The sequence below is a fragment of the Solanum dulcamara genome, chromosome 9 (assembly GCF_947179165.1).
Source record: "Solanum dulcamara chromosome 9, daSolDulc1.2, whole genome shotgun sequence".
In the NCBI taxonomy this organism is placed as follows: domain Eukaryota; kingdom Viridiplantae; phylum Streptophyta; class Magnoliopsida; order Solanales; family Solanaceae; genus Solanum; species Solanum dulcamara.
The window spans coordinates 14694948-14715808 of record NC_077245.1 but is presented as its reverse complement, the minus strand read 5'-3'; the positions used below and the strand labels follow the sequence as shown (position 1 = coordinate 14715808).

Below are 20861 nucleotides of genomic sequence, written 5' to 3'. Positions count from 1 at the left end.
CAAGAACAAGCGCAATGGTAATGATCAAGTGGAGAAGTATCGTGCAAGATTGGTGGTGAAAGGATTCGCTCAGAAAGAAGGTATAAACTTCAATGAGATATTTTCTCTAGTGGTTCGACTCACAACAATTCGAGTGGTCATGGAGACGTGTGCTACATTTGATTTGTACTTGGAACAGTTAGATGTCCAAACTGCATTTCTTCATGGAGAAATTGAAGAAGAAATTTACATGCTCCAACTAGAAGGATTTAAAGAACAGGGAAAAGAGAACTTGGTTTGCAGGTTGAACAAATCTCTATATGGTCTTAAACAGGTGCAGAGATGTTGGTACAAGAAATTTGATTTCTTCATTATAAGCCTTGGATACAACAGACATAGTTCAGATCCTTGCGTTTATTATAAGAGATTTGGTGATGAAGATTTTGTTATTTTGCTGTTGTATGTTGATGACATGTTGGTAGCAGGCCCCAACAAAGATCGTCTTACAAATTTAAAGGCACAATTGGCTAGGGAGTTTGAAATAAAGGACTTGGAACCAGCAAACAAGATTCTAGAGATGCAAATTCACCGAGTCAGAAATAATAGGAAGATTTGGCTTTCTTAAAAGAACTACTTGAAGAAAATTTTGAGACGCTTCAAGATGCAAGATTGTAAGTCAATTTCTACCTCACTTCCTATTAATTTCAAGTTATCCTCAAGTATGAGTCCTAGCAATGAAGCAGAGAGGATGGAGATATCTCGAGTACCGTATGCATTAGTAGTGGGAAGTTTAATGTTCGCCATGGTATGTACAAGACCTGATATTGCACAAGCAGTGGGAGTGGTTAGTCGATACATGGCTAATCCTGGTAGAGAGCATTGGAATACTGTTAAAAGGATCCTGAGATATATCAAGGGTACCTCAGTTGTTACAATGTGTTATAGAGGATCAGACTTTACTATTAAAGGTTATGTTAATTCAGATTATGCAGGTGATCTTGATAAAAGCAAGTCCACCACATGTTACGTGTTTACTCTTGTCGGAGGAGCTGTAAGCTAGATTTCAAAACTGCAATCTATCGTGGCTACATCTACAACTGAATCAGAATATGTAGCAGCTACACAAGCTAGCAAAAAAGCAATATGGATGCAAATATTATTGGAAGAGCTCGGGCACAAACAAGAGAAGGTTGCTCTATTTTGTGACAATCAGAGCGCTTTGCATCTTACAAAGAATTCGGCATTTCATTCAAGGACAAAGCACATACGAGTTCAGTATCACTTTGTCCGTGAGAAGGTGGAAGAAAGCAGTGTGGATATTCAGAAAATTCACAGTGATAACAACCTAGCAGATATGTTTACGAAGCCGATCAACAGTAACAAGTTCATATGGTGTCGATCTTCTATTGGCCTAGCAGAAACGTAACATTGCAGTAGTTGGGTAAAAAGGATGGTGTGAAGACTTAATTGATTCTCAATTAAATCTTCAAGTGGGAGAATGTAAGAAAAAGAAAAGTCAAAAAAGGAAGGAAGAAAAAGTAAAGCAAGAAAGGAAAACAATGGTAGGAAGAAAAAGTAAAAAGAAGACAATTGCATAGCTGCCTTTTCCTTTACGACTTTTTTTACGCGTTTTTCTTACATGAAAAAGCGTATGTCCTTTCTTTTACGCGTTCTTCTTTCTATTACAAATAGAGGACATTCTGCCCTCATTTAAATCATCCCAGAAAGAGAGAGTAAGAATACAAAGAGAGTTATACACCAAGATAAATATTGTAGTCTTAAGTGTCTTCTTTAGTGAGTTGTTTCTTTTACAAGAGAGGAGTGTTAATTGTTGTTTTCTCCTTTTATTTGAGAGCAGTGTACTCCCATATTTGAATAGTAAAATCCTTCTACCCCGTGGTTTTTCCCCTCTATCTGTTTGAGGGGTTTCCACGTAAAATTCTCGTGTTCAATTTATTTTCATTATTTTCATCATATCAAACTTTAGTTGTGGTGCTTCCTCCCCCAACATATGTATCAACAACCAAGATATCATTTAGTATCATGCTTAAGATTTGGGATTATCTAGAAATAAAACAAGTCATATTAAAAATTTGTTCAAAGAAATATGGATAAGAATGATCAATCGAAAGCTCAATTTATCTCTTACACCACATCTATCTGCAATGTAGAAGTCAAAATGAGGTATTAACTTTCAAAGTCTTTTATTACCAAACCTCGAGGTGCGCTACCAAGTAATACAATAGCAAATTAAGAGTGGAAGATAATACAGTGTCAGCATTCACTAGAAGCGATAGAGGTAGTGCCGCCCTAATTCCAGTGCAAAATAAAATTGTGATTTTGTAACATGAGGTTCATGATGATAATGTGTTCGAAGGTGATGATAAAAATAAGGATGTAGTTCAAATTGATATGTTTGTGGATAAAAATAAGGATGTAGTTCACCCTTAATTTCTCAAAGATTATTGCTAGTTTAAGAAGTTCCATAATATGTTAAAACAATGGTTAGTTAATATAACCCTAGTTTATGCATCGAAACAAATGTCAGGGTATACGAAGAGACTGACAAATTGTGTATGTGACTTATTAATATAGTGCAATTCTATATTCAGTTACAACTCAAAAGTAACTTTCATAATTCCATGCACTATTAGATCAATGAAAATCATTTTATTTTCTTCGAATTTTGAAAAAAAAAGTTACTTCCTCCTTGAAGGCTTAAAAAAAACATATTCATGTGCAGTTGATTTCGAGCATATATGATATTGTTACAAATTTTTTATGTAAGTATTTGGGAATTAGAAAGTTAAAATCCATGTTCATGAGACTATAAATGGTGAATGGATTAAGAAACCTAAAGACATTATTGATGATGTTTTGATTAGGGATGACAAGTAATTCATCTTCTCATATAAATTTATAATTCTATATTGTGTTGTGAATTCTGATGTGCCCATTATTTTAGAAATTTACTATGCTATGAAAAAGCATTTGGTTGATTTAAAGGTCAACGAACTTACTTTTAAGTTTGGAATTAAAAAATTGTCTTTTTGGTGCACAAATCAGTGAGACAATCATTGAAAAATGAGATATGTTCTTTTGTGTAAGTCACCGATATTTTGATTGAGAATACGAGTGTCAAGATAAATATTGATGATGTCTTGGAAGTCATTTTTTTAACTTTAATGAAGAAGAGCTAGAGAATTTCATGGAATATTTTTAATCTTTGGAACCACACATACACTCTAAAGAAATTGTTCTTAGGTCTTAAAAATATAATTTCTATTGTCAAGTCGTCTTAACTTCTATCACTGGATTCAGGCCACTTTCATCCCCTCTCAAATATGATTTCTTAGATTCTAAGTCTATACTACTTGTTATTATTTCATCATGTGTTACTTATAGTGCAAGTAGATTCTATATTGCATGTACTTTGAAATAAGAACAACACAATTTGATGGACATCAGTCAATATCAAAGGCATAAGTTCAGATTTTTTTATACATAAAATCAAGTTAGAATATGGTCAAAACCTTCTATTGAACATCAAATTGTAATGACCTTGAGTGTTATTTTCGAAAATTTTACGAAATTACCATTTTACCTCTATCGTTAGTACCCCCAAATGTTATTTGTTCAATTTGTGTGGTCGAATGTGTTAAAATCTTATTCGTTTGTGAATTTGGCAAGTTTTTGAGTTTTAAGGAGTTAAGTTGCTAAAAAGTAATTTCCGCTACCAACCGGAGCTACTGGTCTCAGAACGAGATTTCGTCAGTACCATCAGCTCCAAAATGTGAAAATTGGTCTGGGAGTGTCTTCGTTTTCGAATTTGGAGTTGTATCGTAAAATGTAGGTCCCAAGTTGGAAAGTTTGATTTTGAATTAGTTAAGTTTGACTTTAATCAACAAATCGAGCTCGGAGACTCGAATTAGATTTCTGATGATTCTAATGGTTTCGGGGTTGATTCTAATGCTAGAAATGACTTTGTTGTAATTTTTAGAGGTTCCAAGGGTATTTTGGGTATTTCAAGTGTCGAAAACTAATTTAGTTACGACTTATCAGATTTCGGGTCAAGGAGACCTTAAATTCGAATTCTGAAGATTCCATTGAGTCCGGAACGTCAAATTTAGTAAGAGTACATATAAGGTTTGTGTATATGGGATTCCGAATGAATTTTGAAGGTCTAATCGGAGATTTGGAATGTGGATTTTGAGTTTATGTTAGTTGTTGGTGCCAGGCCTCGCTAAAGCGAGCCTTGGTCGCTTAAGCAACCATCGCTAAAGCAAACTGGGTTCGCTAAAGTGAAGGGTCGCGAAAGCGACCATTGCTCCGCTAAAGCGAAGCCCGTGTTTTGGAGGACAGAAGGAGGTCGCTTAACCGACGTATTGGTCGCTTGAGCAACACTTGAGAGATCCAAAACTGAGATTTAGGTCTTTTCTTTCATATTTGATTTCCAAGAGCTTGGAGGGGCGATTTGTGAAGTATATTTTCATAGGGCTTCGTTTGGGTAAGCATTTATAACCTAAATCCTTCGTTTTCCTTCCATTACCTTGTGATTTCACCTTAAAATTCATGGTTTGAACTCAAACTTTGGAGGTTTTTCGTGAAACTTAAATGGTGATTTTTACCTCAAATCTTACTCTATTTTGATGAGTTTTCAACCATGAATTCTTCATTATTAACGTGTTTTTAAAGAACTTTCCAGTTTTGATCCTTTTCGAAAATGATCAATTTTTGAACTATTTTACGCCCAGTTCTGAAAGCTATCAATATGGGTGTCATTGGACTCTTTATGACACATATGTTTCATTATTGATAGTGGGTTATCATTTCGGGCATCGAATTCAAAGGTTGTTCGTCCGGTAGAGCATTCGAGTGCGGTTTCGGCAATTGAGGTAGGTTTGGCTATCCTTCTTAGGGCTGAATAGGGGTGATTAGTCAAATTCTATGTTGTAGACTTTGGGATGGGGTTGTAGTGTAGTTTGGGACTGTTAATTTTCTTTGAGATGCCCGTGAGTGAGGCTTATTACTATTGTGATGCTCATGTAGGGGCTTATATGTGTTGTGTAGCCCGTGTGGGGGCCTTATTTGATATTTTATCTGTGTTGAGATTGTGTAATCCACGACTTACCTGAATTAGAGATGTGAAATAGTTATTTGCCTTGAGATGCCCGCATGAGGGTTTGAATTGGGGGTTTGAGCATTCATGAGTATTGAAATATTGTAGAAAATGGGTGAACACTTGATTTAAGGCATTTCCTTTCCATTACTGTCTATTGAGGATGAATATCATGTTTAGGTTAAGTTTTGATAACTTTGAACCTTGTATTACATTTTGAGTTGTATATTACCTCCATGCCTTATATGATGTGAATGCATTCATCCTCATTCATATTATCATTGATCATTGGGAAGTTGAGAACTATGAAAATTCATTTTAAGAAAGAAAATGTGACATCTTTCATATATCCTTGACCATGAGTAGGTGGCAAGCGGTAGAAATATTAGTATCATGAGTCCTTAGCCACAAACTGGATGGCGAGGTAGTTGATATAATGAGATTGTGATGAGGTATATGGTCTGCGAGACCCCTATGGGTCCTGCTTGGTACTACAGCTCGGCAGGTGTATACGACAGGTTGTGCGACAATCTTGATCGCACTGTATCACTGTATCATTGCATTATCATATTGCATTGATACATGTGATACTTGACCTATTTGTTTAACTGTGATATTGAGTTGTATTTATGTGTTTACTTTAATCGCGTTGTTCTATATAAATTGGTGGCAGCGTAGCCAGAGTGGGACTTTTCTGCATGCAAGTAGAAGCGTTCCTTAGTTTATTTCATAGTTTTTGATTAATTTCTTATACTCAGTCGGTTAAAACCTACTGAGTACATGTGGATTATACTCACCCATACTTTTGTGTCCCTTTTGATGCAAATCCTAGTCAGGGTATCCCGTGTAGCAGCTAATCTCCTTCTCCTGCAGATATTTTACTATTCAGATTAGTGGTGAGGTTTTGGGATTCAGACCGTCATTAGTTCTAGCTTTTATTTCCAGTCTCTATTATTATTAGAATACTTATGATGTATATCAGTTTCGATCATTGTATTAGATGCTCTTTACACTTATGACATTAGATTTTGGGATAATTTTGTTGATGTCCTTATATTGCGTTTATTTGTGGCCTGACTTCTCTTTGGGAGTCTCGTATGATTTTACTTTTAGGCTTACACATCGGGATAAGATTTGGAATATGTGTCATTATGACCTTAACTTTTGAATCGTGACACAAAGACAGTTAAATCGGTCCATTCAAAAAATAGTTAAAAAGAAAATTATTAATAATTTGATACATAAGTTATGTATCCAATTTCAAGGATTTTTTGGGTGAGTCATGTTATTTTCACATATGATTATGAAATTATTGTTTATGACTTAGTAAAGTTGATTACATTTATTGTTTTCTTATTAAATTGAAATAAATTAAAATAGAATTTGATTCGCTTATCGGATTGAATGTAGGTGTCATCATAACTTACTAGATTTTGGGTTGTGACATAAACATAGACGTCGAAGTGAAAAACAAGACAAGCTTAGGGATTGCATACGTATTCAATCTTTTTTAATTTTTAGTAATAGGAAGAATGCATAGTTTATCCTCAGAACTTGAAACTAAATTCATGTAAATCACATTCATCACGAGCAATCTTGTATATACACAATTTTTTAACACAATTATTTTAGAATGCATACTTGATGGACGTGCTTTACTTTTAAAAGACAACAAAAAAACTGTGACAAATAATGAATTGATAGAGGTATAGAGTTTAACTGAGATAAAGTAGAATCAAAAGGACTAGGAGCTCTGACCGATAATGAAACTAAAGCTTTACAAGGGTCTTACTTCTTTTTTTTCAACTTTAAAAGGAAATAAAACATGATTGCGAACTATAGATAAACTCATTAATGGGGAATAACAATGACTAGCAATACGAAGAAATATGATAAAAATGCGGAGTAGGTAATCTTCAATAACTAGGGTTACTTTCTTTATTGGTTTAATTCAATACTAGATGAAATCATACCTTAGGCTCTTCATTTGTGCTTAATTACCTATGTCGGTTGCATTAACTTTTTAGTTCTGCACAAAACGCAGGTAGGCGCTGCCCTTTTAAAGCTTAGTAATTGCGAACCTGTTAAGTTCACACATGATTCTGCAAGTCTATAGCTTTGTACTTCTGAAATATCCAATTCGAAGATAAAAAAAAAATCAATTTTTTTGCTAGATCTCTTTTGTTTTTTTTAAGGATTATAGTTCAATTGGTCAGAGCACCGCTCTATCAAGGAGAAAGCTATGGGTTCGAGCATTGTCAGTCCCGCTGGATTCAATAAATATATCAATAAATCTCTCCCTTTACATGAAAGGGATCGGGGACAAAATTTCATTATCAGCAGCATTAGAAGAAAGTCGATGTTCTCTCTTTTATTACATTTTCTCTCTATTTAAATTCATTTTGATAGATTCTCTTTCAAGTATTTCACTCATTGGATTGATAACACAAAATATTGATATTGAGTCTTTCGCTAATGGATCGTATCTCAGTCTATTCAATTCATTCCTAAAGTAGGTGCAAGGCTCCAAGGCAGTTTATTTCTTTCTTTGGGCATCATTCCAACCCCGTATCAAGGTCACGATCGATATTGTCACTTTCATCAAGATTGTGCCAGGTCTTGAAAAGAATTTGTGGAGAGAGAAAAATCCTTATTTTACGAGGGAGTCAAAAAGACACAAACAAAGCATTTTCAAGGCGTTTTCAAACTAAAGAACCAAGCGCGATTGAAATGCAACATCACTAAGAATTAAGATCGTTATGAAAATTTCTTGAAAGAACTCATATGTTATACGTGATCGTTTAAATCATATCTCTATTTTGATATAATGAGAAACGATTTACTATGGTCCAACTAAGACCATTTTTTTCTTGATCATTTTTTCATACAAAGTATAAAGGCAAATAATAAGATTATTAGTTTATAGGGTAATAAATACACTCAAGCTCTCTCTATATAAGTCTTTTCTCCACTAATATTATTCACGTCAATCACTAGAGACATCATCAAAGATTAAAACTTTGTAATAATTTATGACTGATGAATAAAACACAGCGATAAAAGGGTGATTGTTATGGTGGAATATGCTTCATCTGCAAATGAAAGAAAATAAAAGGAAAAGAGGGTGAAAATTTAATTATAGAAAGCAAGCGAAAAATAACATTAAAATATAAAGAAAAAAACGAAGACAATAAGGAAAAAAATCAATTAAGATAGTTGAATCAATTTTGTTAAATCTGAATCGTTCTACTTCTCACTTTTCAATAGGTGAATCAATTTTGTTAAATTTGAATCGTTCTACTTCTCACTTCTCACACACTTATTTTCTTGATGAAACACATGTGATAAATGTGATGTGTAGCGGATAAACTTTGAAAATATTAGATATGTAAATCGAAGTAATGTAAGTATTAAATCGCTATAAAATTAACATCTCAATAATAAATGGCCAAATCCATCGGTTGCCCCCTAAAGTTGGCATCAATTTTCACTTATACACCTAAACCAGGAGATGTTCATTTTAGACACCTCAAGTAAGGCCCTGATGTGTCATTTTGACACTTTTTAAATAATCTGAAGTTGGAGTCAAGAGCGTGTATTACACTTTCGTCCACATGGATTAATTGACCAATTATATTATGCCAACACTGTCTTCTTTACACATCATATAGCTTTAAGATTTAAAGGGTCAAAAGTTGATTTTCAACTCCATTTTCTCTTCTTCAGTTCAAAAACCCATTTTCTCTTCTTCATTTCAACGATCAAAATCCTAGGTAAGAATATGAAAGTTCAATTTTTCTTGATTTTCATTCAATTCTTAGTTAGTACTAACTGTTATGTTAGTTTATGTTGCCAATTTTCAGGTTTAAATGTTGAAATCAAGTGTTGGAGATTACATTTTTGTTCTCTCCGTCACCACTCTTAGTCACCACCGGCGTAGTCATAGCGATTTTCTCCGACTATTTGGTGATTACAAGGGTTGTCATGGCGATTTTTTCAAGTTTAGAGTTTTGGGGAGTATCCAGTAGGCCGATGTAATTGACTAGTATCTCGAATCCAGCGTCTTTGTTACCTTTAAACTTGGTCGGATCGTATGTGATTTGAGTTATAACAATTGCTGGGTTGAAAGATGAAGTTTCATTTGATCGAATATAGCATCTGATTTGAGCTGAGTGGAACTTTCCGCCATGGCTGATTCTGATACTAATGCGAAAAAGTAAACTCAAAGGGTAAAACAGGAATAGGGAATTATGATGTATAGAAAGAGTATATTATTGCAAAAAGGGTAAAACAGGAATAGGGAATTATGATGTATAGAAAGAGTATATTATTACAAAGGGAATTTGAGAATGTTGAGAGTAAATGTTGACTGTGAATGTTGAGAGTAAATGTTGGCTGTGAATTGTTACTTCAATTACTAATTAACAATGGAAGAAAAACAAAAACTAGATCTAGGCAATGACAATGAGATTACAAAATCAAGGTCCAAAACTATGGAGGAAAATGTTTAGAAAATGGAGAAGAAGAAAACAAGAAAAAAATATTTAATTTTTATTTTATTTTTAAAAAAGCTCTTCACACGCTCAAAATGGGTGCAGTACACGCAATATGCCAAGTCAGCACAAAGTGTCAAAATGACACATCAGGACCTTACTTGAGGTGTCTAAAATGAACATCTCCTGGTTTAGGTGTCTAAGTGAAAGTTGATGTCAACTTTAGGGGGCGACCGATGGGTTTGACCATAATAAATAGTGATTATATCCTGATTTAGGTGTCTAAGTGAAAGTTGGTGTCAACGATGGTTTTGGCCATAATAAATGGTGATTATACACATGTATCATCCTCTCTCATGAATATGTTTCCATAATGTACATGCATGTACACCTGAACATTCTCCCCACCCTACAGTGAAAGTAGAAGAGAGGATTTGACTTCATTTGGTTTGAGAGAAGAAGAAAAAAACAGAGAGAGAAAAAGTGAGTGAAGGAAGCTGAAATATTCAATCCGACGGAATACAATTTTGACGTCCGCAAGAACACTCTCTCTCCCTTTCTCTCTCTAAAAAAGACAGCGCAGAAACTCTTCTCTTCTCTCTCTTCTCTCTACTGAAACTTTTTTTCACTTAGAAAAGGCGAAGCTCCAAGTGAAACTTCGGCGGAATAACCCATATCTGTATGTATGTAATCTATAGATACATTATTATATATATATATATATATATATATATATATGTATGGATAGCTGATTGTGAGTGTGTGTTTCGTTAAGTAAATTTTTTTTTTTGGCCTTTTGGGTGTATTTGTATATAATTTTGTATTTTGGTGCCCTAGGTGTTACCAATAATTTGAGCTGTAGATCTTGTTTTTTGTACTTTTTTGGGTGATTTAGGGATTGATCAAATGAAGATGTAGTAATGAATCGCTGTTTTATTTTTCTAGTGTTGAATTTAATTACTCTAGCTTAATTTTTTGGGGAATTTTTTTGAGTTAAACTTTTGTGGTTTTCTAGTTGATTAGTGATGAATATGAGGTTTGTTTTGAGATTTTATTGTTTCAAGATTTGAGTTTATCTATGTTTTCTTTAAAGAAGAAAGGAAGAAATTTGATACAATTTGATATTTTTTGTTCTTTTTGCAGGAGTGGATTGGGAAAGTGGATAAAGATAGTTACATGAGCTGAAAAGAAGAGTTTTAGGATGTTAAGATCTAAAGTTTATAGCTTGTACTTGGTGTTCTGTGATTTCCAAGGTTCTCTTGATGATACACAACTAGGTATATGCAGCAGTGAGGGTTCTTCCTTTGTTTTAACCCAAAATGGGGACTTTGGAATGTGTAGCTCTGATTCAGAGACTGAACTAATTGATATTGTAGGTTCTGCTTGTTGTTCTGTTTAATTCATTTTTCGGAGTTAGTATTAAGTTTCTAGAGCTTGTTGTTAGGTTTCATACATTTTAGAATTCTATATATAGCTGGTTAAGTGATTGTAGATTGTTATCATTGCATAAAAAATATGGTTCCTCCAGGGCCTCCTAATCCACTTGGAGGTTCTCAGCCTGTTCCGTCTTCATTATTGCGATCAAATTCTGGGTTGTTGGGTGGTCAAGGGGGTGGAATGCCTTCACAGGCTGGTTTCCCTTCTATTGTGTCACCTCGGACACAGTATGGTAACATGAATATGCTAGGTAATGCTCCAAATGTTTCGTCTCTGCTCCATCAGTCCTTAGGAAATGGTGGTCATAATCCAGGGCTTCCTGGACCTGGAATCTCTCAACGAGTTGATAATGGGGCCGAGTCTGATCCACTGTCCACTGCTGGAAATGGTATGGGATTTAATACTCCTTCAACATCTTTTGTCTCATCGGCCATGACAGCAAATCCAAATTCAGGTCAAGTTGTGGGACAGAGGTTTCCTAGCCCTTCTGGTAACCAGATGTTAACTGACCAATCACCGTCCCAACAGCTTGATTCCCAGAATTACCAACATAATCAACAATTTCAGCAATTTTCTGCCCCTAGCAATTCTCAAAATCAGCAACAACAGCAGCAATTTCAATCCATACGAGGTGGATTAGGAAGCGTGGGACCTGTCAAACAGGAGCCCCAGGTGACCAATGATCAAACACCACAGCAGTTGCAATCACTGCGAAACCTGGCAACTGTAAAGCAGGAGCCCCAGCAGATCCAAAGTATGAGAGGCCTCACCACTGTGAAGGTGGAACCACAACATTCCTCACCTTCTCTGTTTCTACATCAGCAACAGCAGCAGCAGCAACAACAACAACAGCAGTTACTTCACTTGTCCAAGCAGTCCCCTCAAGCCGCTGCTGCGGCTCAGCTTTTCCACCAGCAGAGGCTTATGCAGCAGCAGCAACAACAGCAACTCCTGAAGGGTCTTCCTCAGCAGAGAAACCCACTTCAACCGCAATTTCAAACACAGAATCATGCTATAAGGTCTCCTGTAAAACCAGCTTATGAGCCTGGGATGTGTGCTCGTCGACTGACTCATTATTTGTATCAGCAGCAACACAGACCTGAAGTAAGAAAACTGTGCCAACTATAATTTATGTGTGGCCAATAACACTCTGCACTCTACCACACACCTTCTATGATCTCAATCCTTTATTTGACAACAACCTAATGATTTAACATTTGCACTACTTACTTTGTAGGACAATAACATAGAGTTCTGGAGAAAATTTGTCGTCGAGTACTTTGCTCCAAATGCCAAGAAAAAGTGGTGTGTCTCAATGTATGGAAGTGGTCGGCAGACCACTGGTGTTTTTCCTCAGGTTGGTAGTGTTATGAATTTTCCATAATCAACGTGAGAAATCTTCCTATTCAGTGAAAAATTGTGGTTATAGCAAGTCATGTACCGCTTCTATAGTAACTAATTTGGACTTGTCACTTAATTGTTATGCAGTTTCGTTGCAGACCAACTTTTTCCTTGTATAGAATTAGAAGTAACCACTATTATAATGATTTGCAGGATGTATGGCACTGTGAAATATGCAACCGCAAGCCAGGTCGTGGGTTTGGTATGTTTCGTTTGGTTTTATATCTTTTCTGTTGTCTACAAAATTCATGCTTCTTCATGACTTACAAAGCTATTATTGACATGTAATTTCTTCACCCATTTGGTTATCCTTTCACAATGTTATCTTTCTTGGCATATGATGTTTGTCAACTTGTTCATTCAGAAGCGACTGCTGAAGTCTTGCCCAGGCTTTTCAAGATAAAATATGAAAGTGGGACTTTGGAAGAGCTACTTTATGTTGACATGCCTCGTGAATATCAGAATTCATCTGGACAGATTGTCCTAGACTATGCAAAAGCAATTCAGGAGAGTGTTTTTGAGCAACTTCGCGTTGTCCGTGATGGTCAGCTTCGAATAGTGTTTTCACAACCTGATCTGAAGGTTAATTGAAGAGTTGATAGCATTTTGTTTCAATAACTATTGCTTATTAACAATCAGTTACTAAGACATGGCACGGTGCAGATGAATGTCTATAATTTTCTTATATCTGATTTCCGTTTTGTCAACTTGGCAGATAGTCTCTTGGGAATTTTGTGCTCGGCGTCACGAGGAGTTAATCCCTAGAAGATTGTTGATACCTCAGGTTGACCAAAGTTGCTTTGCACTACTAATTTACCTTGATCTATGTGAAGTCATGGTTCAGCTCTAACCTGACTTGTATGTTTCTGTTTGCTAATCTGGTTTAGAAAAAACAATTTCTTTCTTTTACCATTTATATAAGACCAGAAACACTTTATCCAGTCAAGTACCTATGCAGTGTTTTGGAAAGCAAGAAGCAGAAAAAAGTGATGAGGGCTCGCTTCACCGAAGCGAGAAGTGTGAAGCGAAGTGCACACTATTTTCAATTGAAGCAATTTAATACAAAAATAAAAAATATTAAATTTGTATAGATAAATAAGTAATAACCAAGAACTCAAATAGAAATAATATTAAGCAAATCTTTCAATTCTTAAATCAAACAAAAAAATAGAGCGGAAAAAAGCTAACAAAACAACAGCAGCAACAACATACCCAGTGAAATCCCACTAAGTGGGGTCTGGGGAGGGTAGAGTGTACGCAGACCTTACCACTACCTCGAGGAGGTAGAGAGTCTGTTTCCGAAAGACCCTTGGCTCAAGTGCTTCAAACCCAAGATGAAGAAATTATGAAGAAAGCATAGCCATTAATAAGAAAGGCAATGTAAAGTCTACAAGAAAGAAACAATAACAACAACAAAATAGTGTGATAATCGAGGCACGATACACAACATAATACGCTAATCCTCCACTAACCTTCTATCCTAATATAAGTCCTCCACTCATTCCTATCTAGAGGCATGTCCTCGGTAATATGAAGTTATGGCAAATCTTGTCTAATCACTTCTCCTCAATATTTTTTCGGCCTACCTCTAGCCCTCCAGGTACCTTTTACAACCAGCCTCTCGCACCTCCTCACTGGGGCGTCAACACACCTCATTTGCACATGTCCAAACCATCTCAACCTCGCTTCCCTCATCTTGTCCGCCATAGAGGCACTCCTACTTTCTTCCGAATAGCCTCATTCATGATCTTGTCGCTTTTATTATGCCACACATCCATCTCAACATCCTCATCTCCTCAACATGCATCTTCTGAACATTTGCGTTTTTGACCGGCTAGCACTCCACCCCATACAACAAGGACGGTCTAACCACCACTATATAAAACTTTCCTTTAAGTTTGGATGATACCTTCTTATCACACAAGACTCCACAGGCCAACCTCCATTTCATCCATGACGCCCCAATGCGATGTGTAACATCACTAGAGAACAAAAAATGAAATAAGAGGTGAAGAGGGATGGAATATAAAACAGAGAAGAGAAAAAGAGAAAAAAGTTGAAAAAAGAGAAGGTAAAATCAAAGGGGAAGATAAGAGAAGAGGAAAAAAGAAGAACATTCCTTGAAACACTAGAATTAAGAGGAGAAGAACAGCAGTGAAGAAAATGCATTAGTCTGTTGCACTTGTTTTAAGATTAGACCTAAAGTTAACCCTCATTTCAATTGAATTTCCAAAAACCTCGCTTTCTCCAAAAAAGCGATTCTTGCTGCTCGCTTCTTTTGTTGAAGCGAGCGCTTTTCTGATCTCGCCTTTACTTCAAGGAACAAAAGCGCTTGACCTGTCGCCTCACCTCACTACGCTTTAAGCTCTGAAGTGAGCGCTGTTAATAACACTGTACCTCTGTGTTATTCAAATGAGGTTTTTATTTGTTAACCGCCCCTTTCAGATGAAATTGATGAGAATGTGGTCTTGTGAGATACTATTTAATGAAGAAGAATTTGCTCTTGTCAAGTTGAATGTATCTCAAACACTGCCTGCTGAGCATGTTTTCCCCCCTCTAATCTAACTTTTCATGATGACTTTTATCAAGTTTAAATTCATATAAGTGCTTTGATTTACTTTTTCTTTTGCATTATTAATTATATTTGCACATGCGTGATCCTCATATTGGTAGGTTTGTTGAATATCTTCTCATAAAGTTTATAAGTTTTTAGATGACGTGTTACTGTTGAAGAATTTAATTCACTATCATTCTGTTACACCTTCCAATTCACTGCAAGACAGGATTAATTAGATTTCTCTTCAGAATGTGTTTTTATAAAGTTCTCGCATATTCTTGTTTCCTGTCCTTCAATGAGCTTTAACTTCTCTGATCAAAAAAAGAAAAAAGAGCTGTATTTCTATGTTGGTTTGTCACATAAAGTTCTCGCATATTCTTGTTTCCTGTCCTTCAATGAGCTTTAATTTCTCTGTTCAAAAAAAGAAAAAGAGCTGTATTTCTATGTTGGTTTGTCACATCTTCTAGCAAATTGTTTGTCTTGCCTAAATGAAGCTGTCTTTAAATTTTGGATGCAGTGGCTTTTGCATCTTTGTGATTTCCTTTTTATGATTTTTACATGTAGGTGAGTCAACTCGGCGCTGCAGCTCAGAAGTACCAGGCCACCACTCAAAATGGATCTACTGCATCTGTTCCTGAGTTGCAGAGTAACTGCAATATGTGAGTCCCTGATATTTTATGGTACAGGTTTTTATACAAAATGTTAGGGCTGACAATGTTGTGCTGTCTTTCTTGATGGTTCCAACTATTTTGATTTAGCACATATATCTCACTGTTTAAAACTTATTTTCTTAGTGATTCGTCGTGTGCTCTAGTTTTTAAGTAGGTAATAATGCTGGGCTTCGTCTCACGTTGTTAGATAGCTTAAAACTAGTATTTCTATTGATTGGGCTTCTTTGATGGGGTCTGTGCTGGTACTTACTTGACTTGGGACTTGGGATGTTATGGCTATGATTTTTGACCAGTCAGTTATCCTATTAGAGCTTTATCTTACTATGGTTTTAATTCATAATGAGTTTACTGTGAAATAATTTTTTTATCTTACTTTCCTTTTTTGTCCGTTTGAAAAAGAATGCCTCTTTCCTTTTTTGGCAACTCTTTCATTCCAACTTTCCACGTGACATGTTTAAGACCACAAGATTAAAGGGCATTTTAGTATATTCTACACATATTTAGTTTAAGACCGCAAGATTCAAAAGTCTTCTTTACATTTTAATCTCCGTGTCAAGTCAAAACTAGAAAAACAAATTGAAACAGAGGGAGTATTTGTTTTAGTTGTATGTAGGGTTGTTAGCAGATTTAGCTGAAATTTTAATGTTATGGAGTGCTATCATTGATCCTGCTGTCTAGTCTTGGAAGCTCATTTGCTCCTAGAGCCATAAATATGAATGTCTAGTTGATACCCACAATTTGTTATATTTGGATGCAGGACTGAATTGTAGTTGTGTTTGATAATGTCTCAATTAACTAAAAAGAGCGTCCTTTTGGGTTCCGAAAGCTCTCGACTTTCCATTTCCTGATAAACAAGAAAATGATGGCTTTGAACTTTTTTTGAAAGTAAATATCCTCTTAAAGATGGTCAATTAACTACAACAGTGAACTTGTGAATATAATATGTGTTTCCACAGCTTCAAAATGCTGATCTTACACACACACTCTTGTTGTCTCAATAGTATGACTGTAGATTTGCATTTTGTCCAGAGTCTACAGGGATTCAAACAGAAATGAGTTTATTTCTTAGTCGCCAATCATAAAATGGGTTAAGTCAGTATTCTACAATTTAAAGAAGTTCATCAAGCTTCTCTCGACTGATCTTCCTCACATATTTGATGACTTGGAAAAGTGGGTTTGCGTGGGGGAAGCCATTCAGGTTCTGTGATGTGTTGGATCTTCCAATAGAATAATGAGGATAAAAGATGAAGGACAAGTGGTGATATATATATATATATATATATATTGTGTGTGTGTGTGTGTGTGAGAGAGAGAGAGAGAGAGAGAGAGAGAGAGAGCGAGTTGTTCAACAGTGGAGCTACATAAATTTGGGGAGCTATATGTAATGGTGGATGAGGGGAAAGGTGTTGCGTGCATGCCATTTTTATGTCATAACTGTTATTACGAAAATTAATCTATCAGCAACTGCAACTTAATGCGGAATAAGGTTGGCTCTCCCTTACTCTTTCTCAAAAAAAGATTGGCTCTCCCTTATTAATCCAAATCCTCTGTAACCATTCAACTCTATAAATCATCCAATACTACTTTCCTTATAAAGAATAATATTTTCAACACAAATTCGGATTTCTCTAAAACTTGAAGTTATTTATTCACAATTTTTCTTGCATTGCAACACTACCCTCTAACTTGGGCTAACGACTATTGGCAAACGTCAGATCTAATGTAAATGTAATAACAATAACTAAACTTTAATCCTAAAGTGTTGTTGTCACCTATTTGGATCATTTGCTTCCATTATGCTCTCTCCTAATTAAGTCTGCATGGAATCGAGAAATTTGCAAGCTTTTGACGGCGACTCCTCTCCATATGAATATAGGTCTACCTCATTCCCTTCTAATACCTTCAATCATAATCAGGAACAATCTATAAATAAGGGGTAAACTCATGAAAACAGGTTCTATTATTCTAGAAAATGATTTTATGCTTGTGTATTTGTTAACGATCACGTACTTTATTTAGAGTTCAAGTTTAAGTAATATCACCCAAGGTTTTGACTTCTGATTTTGATTCAGGTTTGTTGCCTCAGCTCGTCAGTTGGCAAAAGCTTTGGAAGTTCCGTTGGTAAATGATTTAGGGTATACAAAGAGATATGTGCGATGCCTTCAGGTGTGCACATTGTTCTTATGCTGGAAGGGTCTTATTTTGGCTTTTTTTTTTGTAGTTGTTTGGTGATACTTTGCTCATATCAATGGGGATATCATTACAAATTGTTTGAATTATTTGCTTCTGTTAGAATTTTTAACTTCCCTCCCAGGTTTTGGTTTGCCTGTTCTGTGTGCGATATCCAACTCAACCAGTTCTATCCAACTTCCTAATCCTCTTCACACCTACGTAATGTAATTCTGTTTTTTCATCCACTTTACAGAGATTATGCCATTTCTACAATTTTATTTTAGTGGGTCATAAAGGGTCTAGTTGTACAAGATAACTTCTAGTTAAACAGTATCCCCTTCTTTTTACTTTTTCAAGTGTTAAGCACGTAGGCCTCGACTTTTTCCCAGTGTCATTTTCAAAATGAAGGTAATCTGACCGAAAGTTGCATGCGTGTGCATTCAAATGATTAACTTTTCTGATGTAATCATCTTTTACTTTAATCTTCCCTTCAATTAACTGTCTTTGGGGATATAATTTTATAATTTCCTGCGTACTGCTGGTGCAATTGCAGATATCAGAAGTGGTCAATAGCATGAAAGATTTGATTGACTACAGCAGAGAGACACGGACAGGGCCTATGGGTAAGTTCTGCTTGTTTATGTTTCTACTTGTTTCTGATGCTAATTTAAGGTTTTCTATACCCACCAGTTAATCTCAAAGTCAAAAGTGAAATTGCAGGGGCTATTCTTTTTCTGTAGTTTGATGGTTTATAGATTAGGATATTATCGGTATTCATCACATGGCATGAATGTTATCATCGACGTTAAATTTTCATGAATGATGATGAAATTGCTCTTTGAGGTGGAAACTGGTAATTACCTACCTAATGTACAAGTGAAAAAAAAATCCAAACTGACTGTTATGTATGCAGATTTTGTTCTCTGTGCATTTAACTTGTTGAATGTAAAATAGTGGGTTGTGTAGGGTAAGAACTCAACCCTGTGAGTACCGCGTGAGTGTTGGGGTTGATACAGTTCTTTAAACCTTACAATTGTGCTTGAAATTTGGCCTTTCCAGAGAGCTTGGCTAAATTTCCTCGTAGGAATGGTTCATCGGCTGGGGTACATGGTGCAGCTGAACCATCTGAGGATCAGTCTCAGCAGCAGCAGACATCATCACAGTCTCAGCATCATCATCAGCAGCAGACACAATCACAGTCTCAGCAACAGCAGCAGCAACAACAGACCTCCAGTCAGATCTCAAATCATGAGAGCTCTGCCCAGGCTGGTGCAATGCAGCTTGCTTCCAGTAACGGCATTCCTAGTGTAAACAACACTTTGAACCAGTCATCTGTTACTTCGTCTAATAGTACTGTTGCTCGGCTAGTGCACCAAAATTCCATGACCTCTAGGCAACAGGCTCCAATGAATGGTGTGAGCAGTCCTTATGGAGGAAATGGTGCGAACAGCCCTTATGCAGGAAATACTGTTCAAATGCCTTCACCAAGTTCTTCAAATACAAGGCCACAGTCTCAACCAAACTCGTCCACATTTCAATCTCCAACACCGTGTTCATCAAGCAATCCGCCACAAACTTCACATGGTGGCTTATCATCAGGATCACATGTGAATTCTGCCAATTCCCCAAATATTTCAATGCATCAACCCACTCTTTCTGGTGATATTGATGCTAACGACTCTCAAAGCTCTGTGCAAAAGATCATACATGAAATGATGCTGTCTTCCCAACTTGGTGGAGGTGGCCTTGTTGGTGGTGGTACAATGGGGAATGACATGAAAAGTGTAAATGGGATGATACCAACTGCTAATAATTCCATTCTAAATGGAAGCAGCTGCCTTGTTGGGAATGGGACAGTAAATGCTAATATAGGTATGGGTCCAGGATATGGGAACACGGGCAATGGACTGAACCAGGCTGCAATGGTCAATGGAATTCGGGCTGCATTGGGTAATAATTCCATGTCTATGAATGGAAGAGTAGGCATGCCAATGTCACGAGAGCAAAGTATGACTCAACAGCAACAAGATTTGGGGAACCAGCTACTTAGTGGTCTAGGGGCAGTCAATGGTTTCAATAACCTTCAGTTTGACTGGAAAACATCTCCCTAAAGGTTTTGACTTGGCTGTAGCCTAGAAGGTATGAACAAAGTGACAAGATCCTTTAGAAGATAGGGGTGCGTTCTTGTGGTTGTAATTGCATATTTGGTCCTCATGCCGCTGCTTTGTGCTGCAAAGATAACATAGAGTTTGCCTTGCACACTGAGAGTAGATATGGTTCCTGAAGAGAGCATTTCAGGGCTTGCTTCCGTTGTAGTGATTTGCGAGACAAGGAAAACATGTAGCACAGTAATTTCATGATTGAAATGTTATATATCACCTGAGGTTGCATAAAGATTCATCTAACTTGATTTTGTCTGGTTTATCACAGCTACTTATTTGCACTAACAAGCCTTGAATAGGAATTCCAGGAGTGACTTGGCGAACACATGTACCCTTTCGAGGCATTTGTAAACTACCAACTGCTGAGATCTTGCCCATCTTGTGCCGTACTTCTGCCACCATTCTGGAACATGAGTGTATATAATCTTGGATTGTGTGGGAGGAATTTTTATTGTAGAACTTTGATGAGCTGGTTGTAACCGCTTGTTTCATGGTAATGTGTCCAATGCAATCACTTCTCCTCTGTAGTATGTTTTTTGTATTAATTAGACAGTTTTGATTGTTGTGGTTGCTTGTTTTTGGAGTGGCTGGATGCTAAAGATGAGTACTTCAAAAATTGCTCAAACAAGACAATTTGTGCAAGTTGTCACATAGTTTGATAAAAGGAAAATAGGTCGAATATAAAAGGTATTGGATTCACTGGTCAACAGTTGGATCATTTCCTACTGAACAGTAACTGCGAGTCTTAAAGATCATCGATTCACTCTCCTAGCCATGTATAATTTGTACAATACAGGTATAAAAATGTACAAGTAAAACAATAAACACTAAGCCCCCATGGTCAAAATTATTATTTTGTCGCAAAATCTG

At 36.2% G+C, this 20861-nt stretch overlaps 1 protein-coding gene across 2 annotated transcripts; it reads left to right on the top strand.

Moving 5' to 3' along the window:
- The first annotated feature begins 10003 nt into the window (after positions 1 to 10003).
- Positions 10004 to 20518, top strand: LOC129904669 (transcriptional corepressor SEUSS). 2 transcript variants are annotated; one of them, XM_055980245.1, is made up of 10 exons: positions 10004 to 10270; positions 10735 to 12132; positions 12266 to 12385; positions 12583 to 12631; positions 12794 to 13011; positions 13145 to 13213; positions 15551 to 15645; positions 17730 to 17823; positions 18383 to 18452; positions 18889 to 20518. In XM_055980245.1, exons 2-10 carry the CDS (start codon positions 11107 to 11109, stop codon positions 19938 to 19940), a joined length of 2793 nt encoding a protein of 930 aa, XP_055836220.1. In that variant the 5' UTR covers positions 10004 to 10270; positions 10735 to 11106; the 3' UTR covers positions 19941 to 20518. The 2 variants fall into 2 exon arrangements, with proteins under 2 accessions (XP_055836220.1, XP_055836219.1); XM_055980244.1 differs by having other exon boundaries at positions 10004 to 10274.
- The last annotated feature ends 343 nt before the right edge of the window (positions 20519 to 20861 follow it).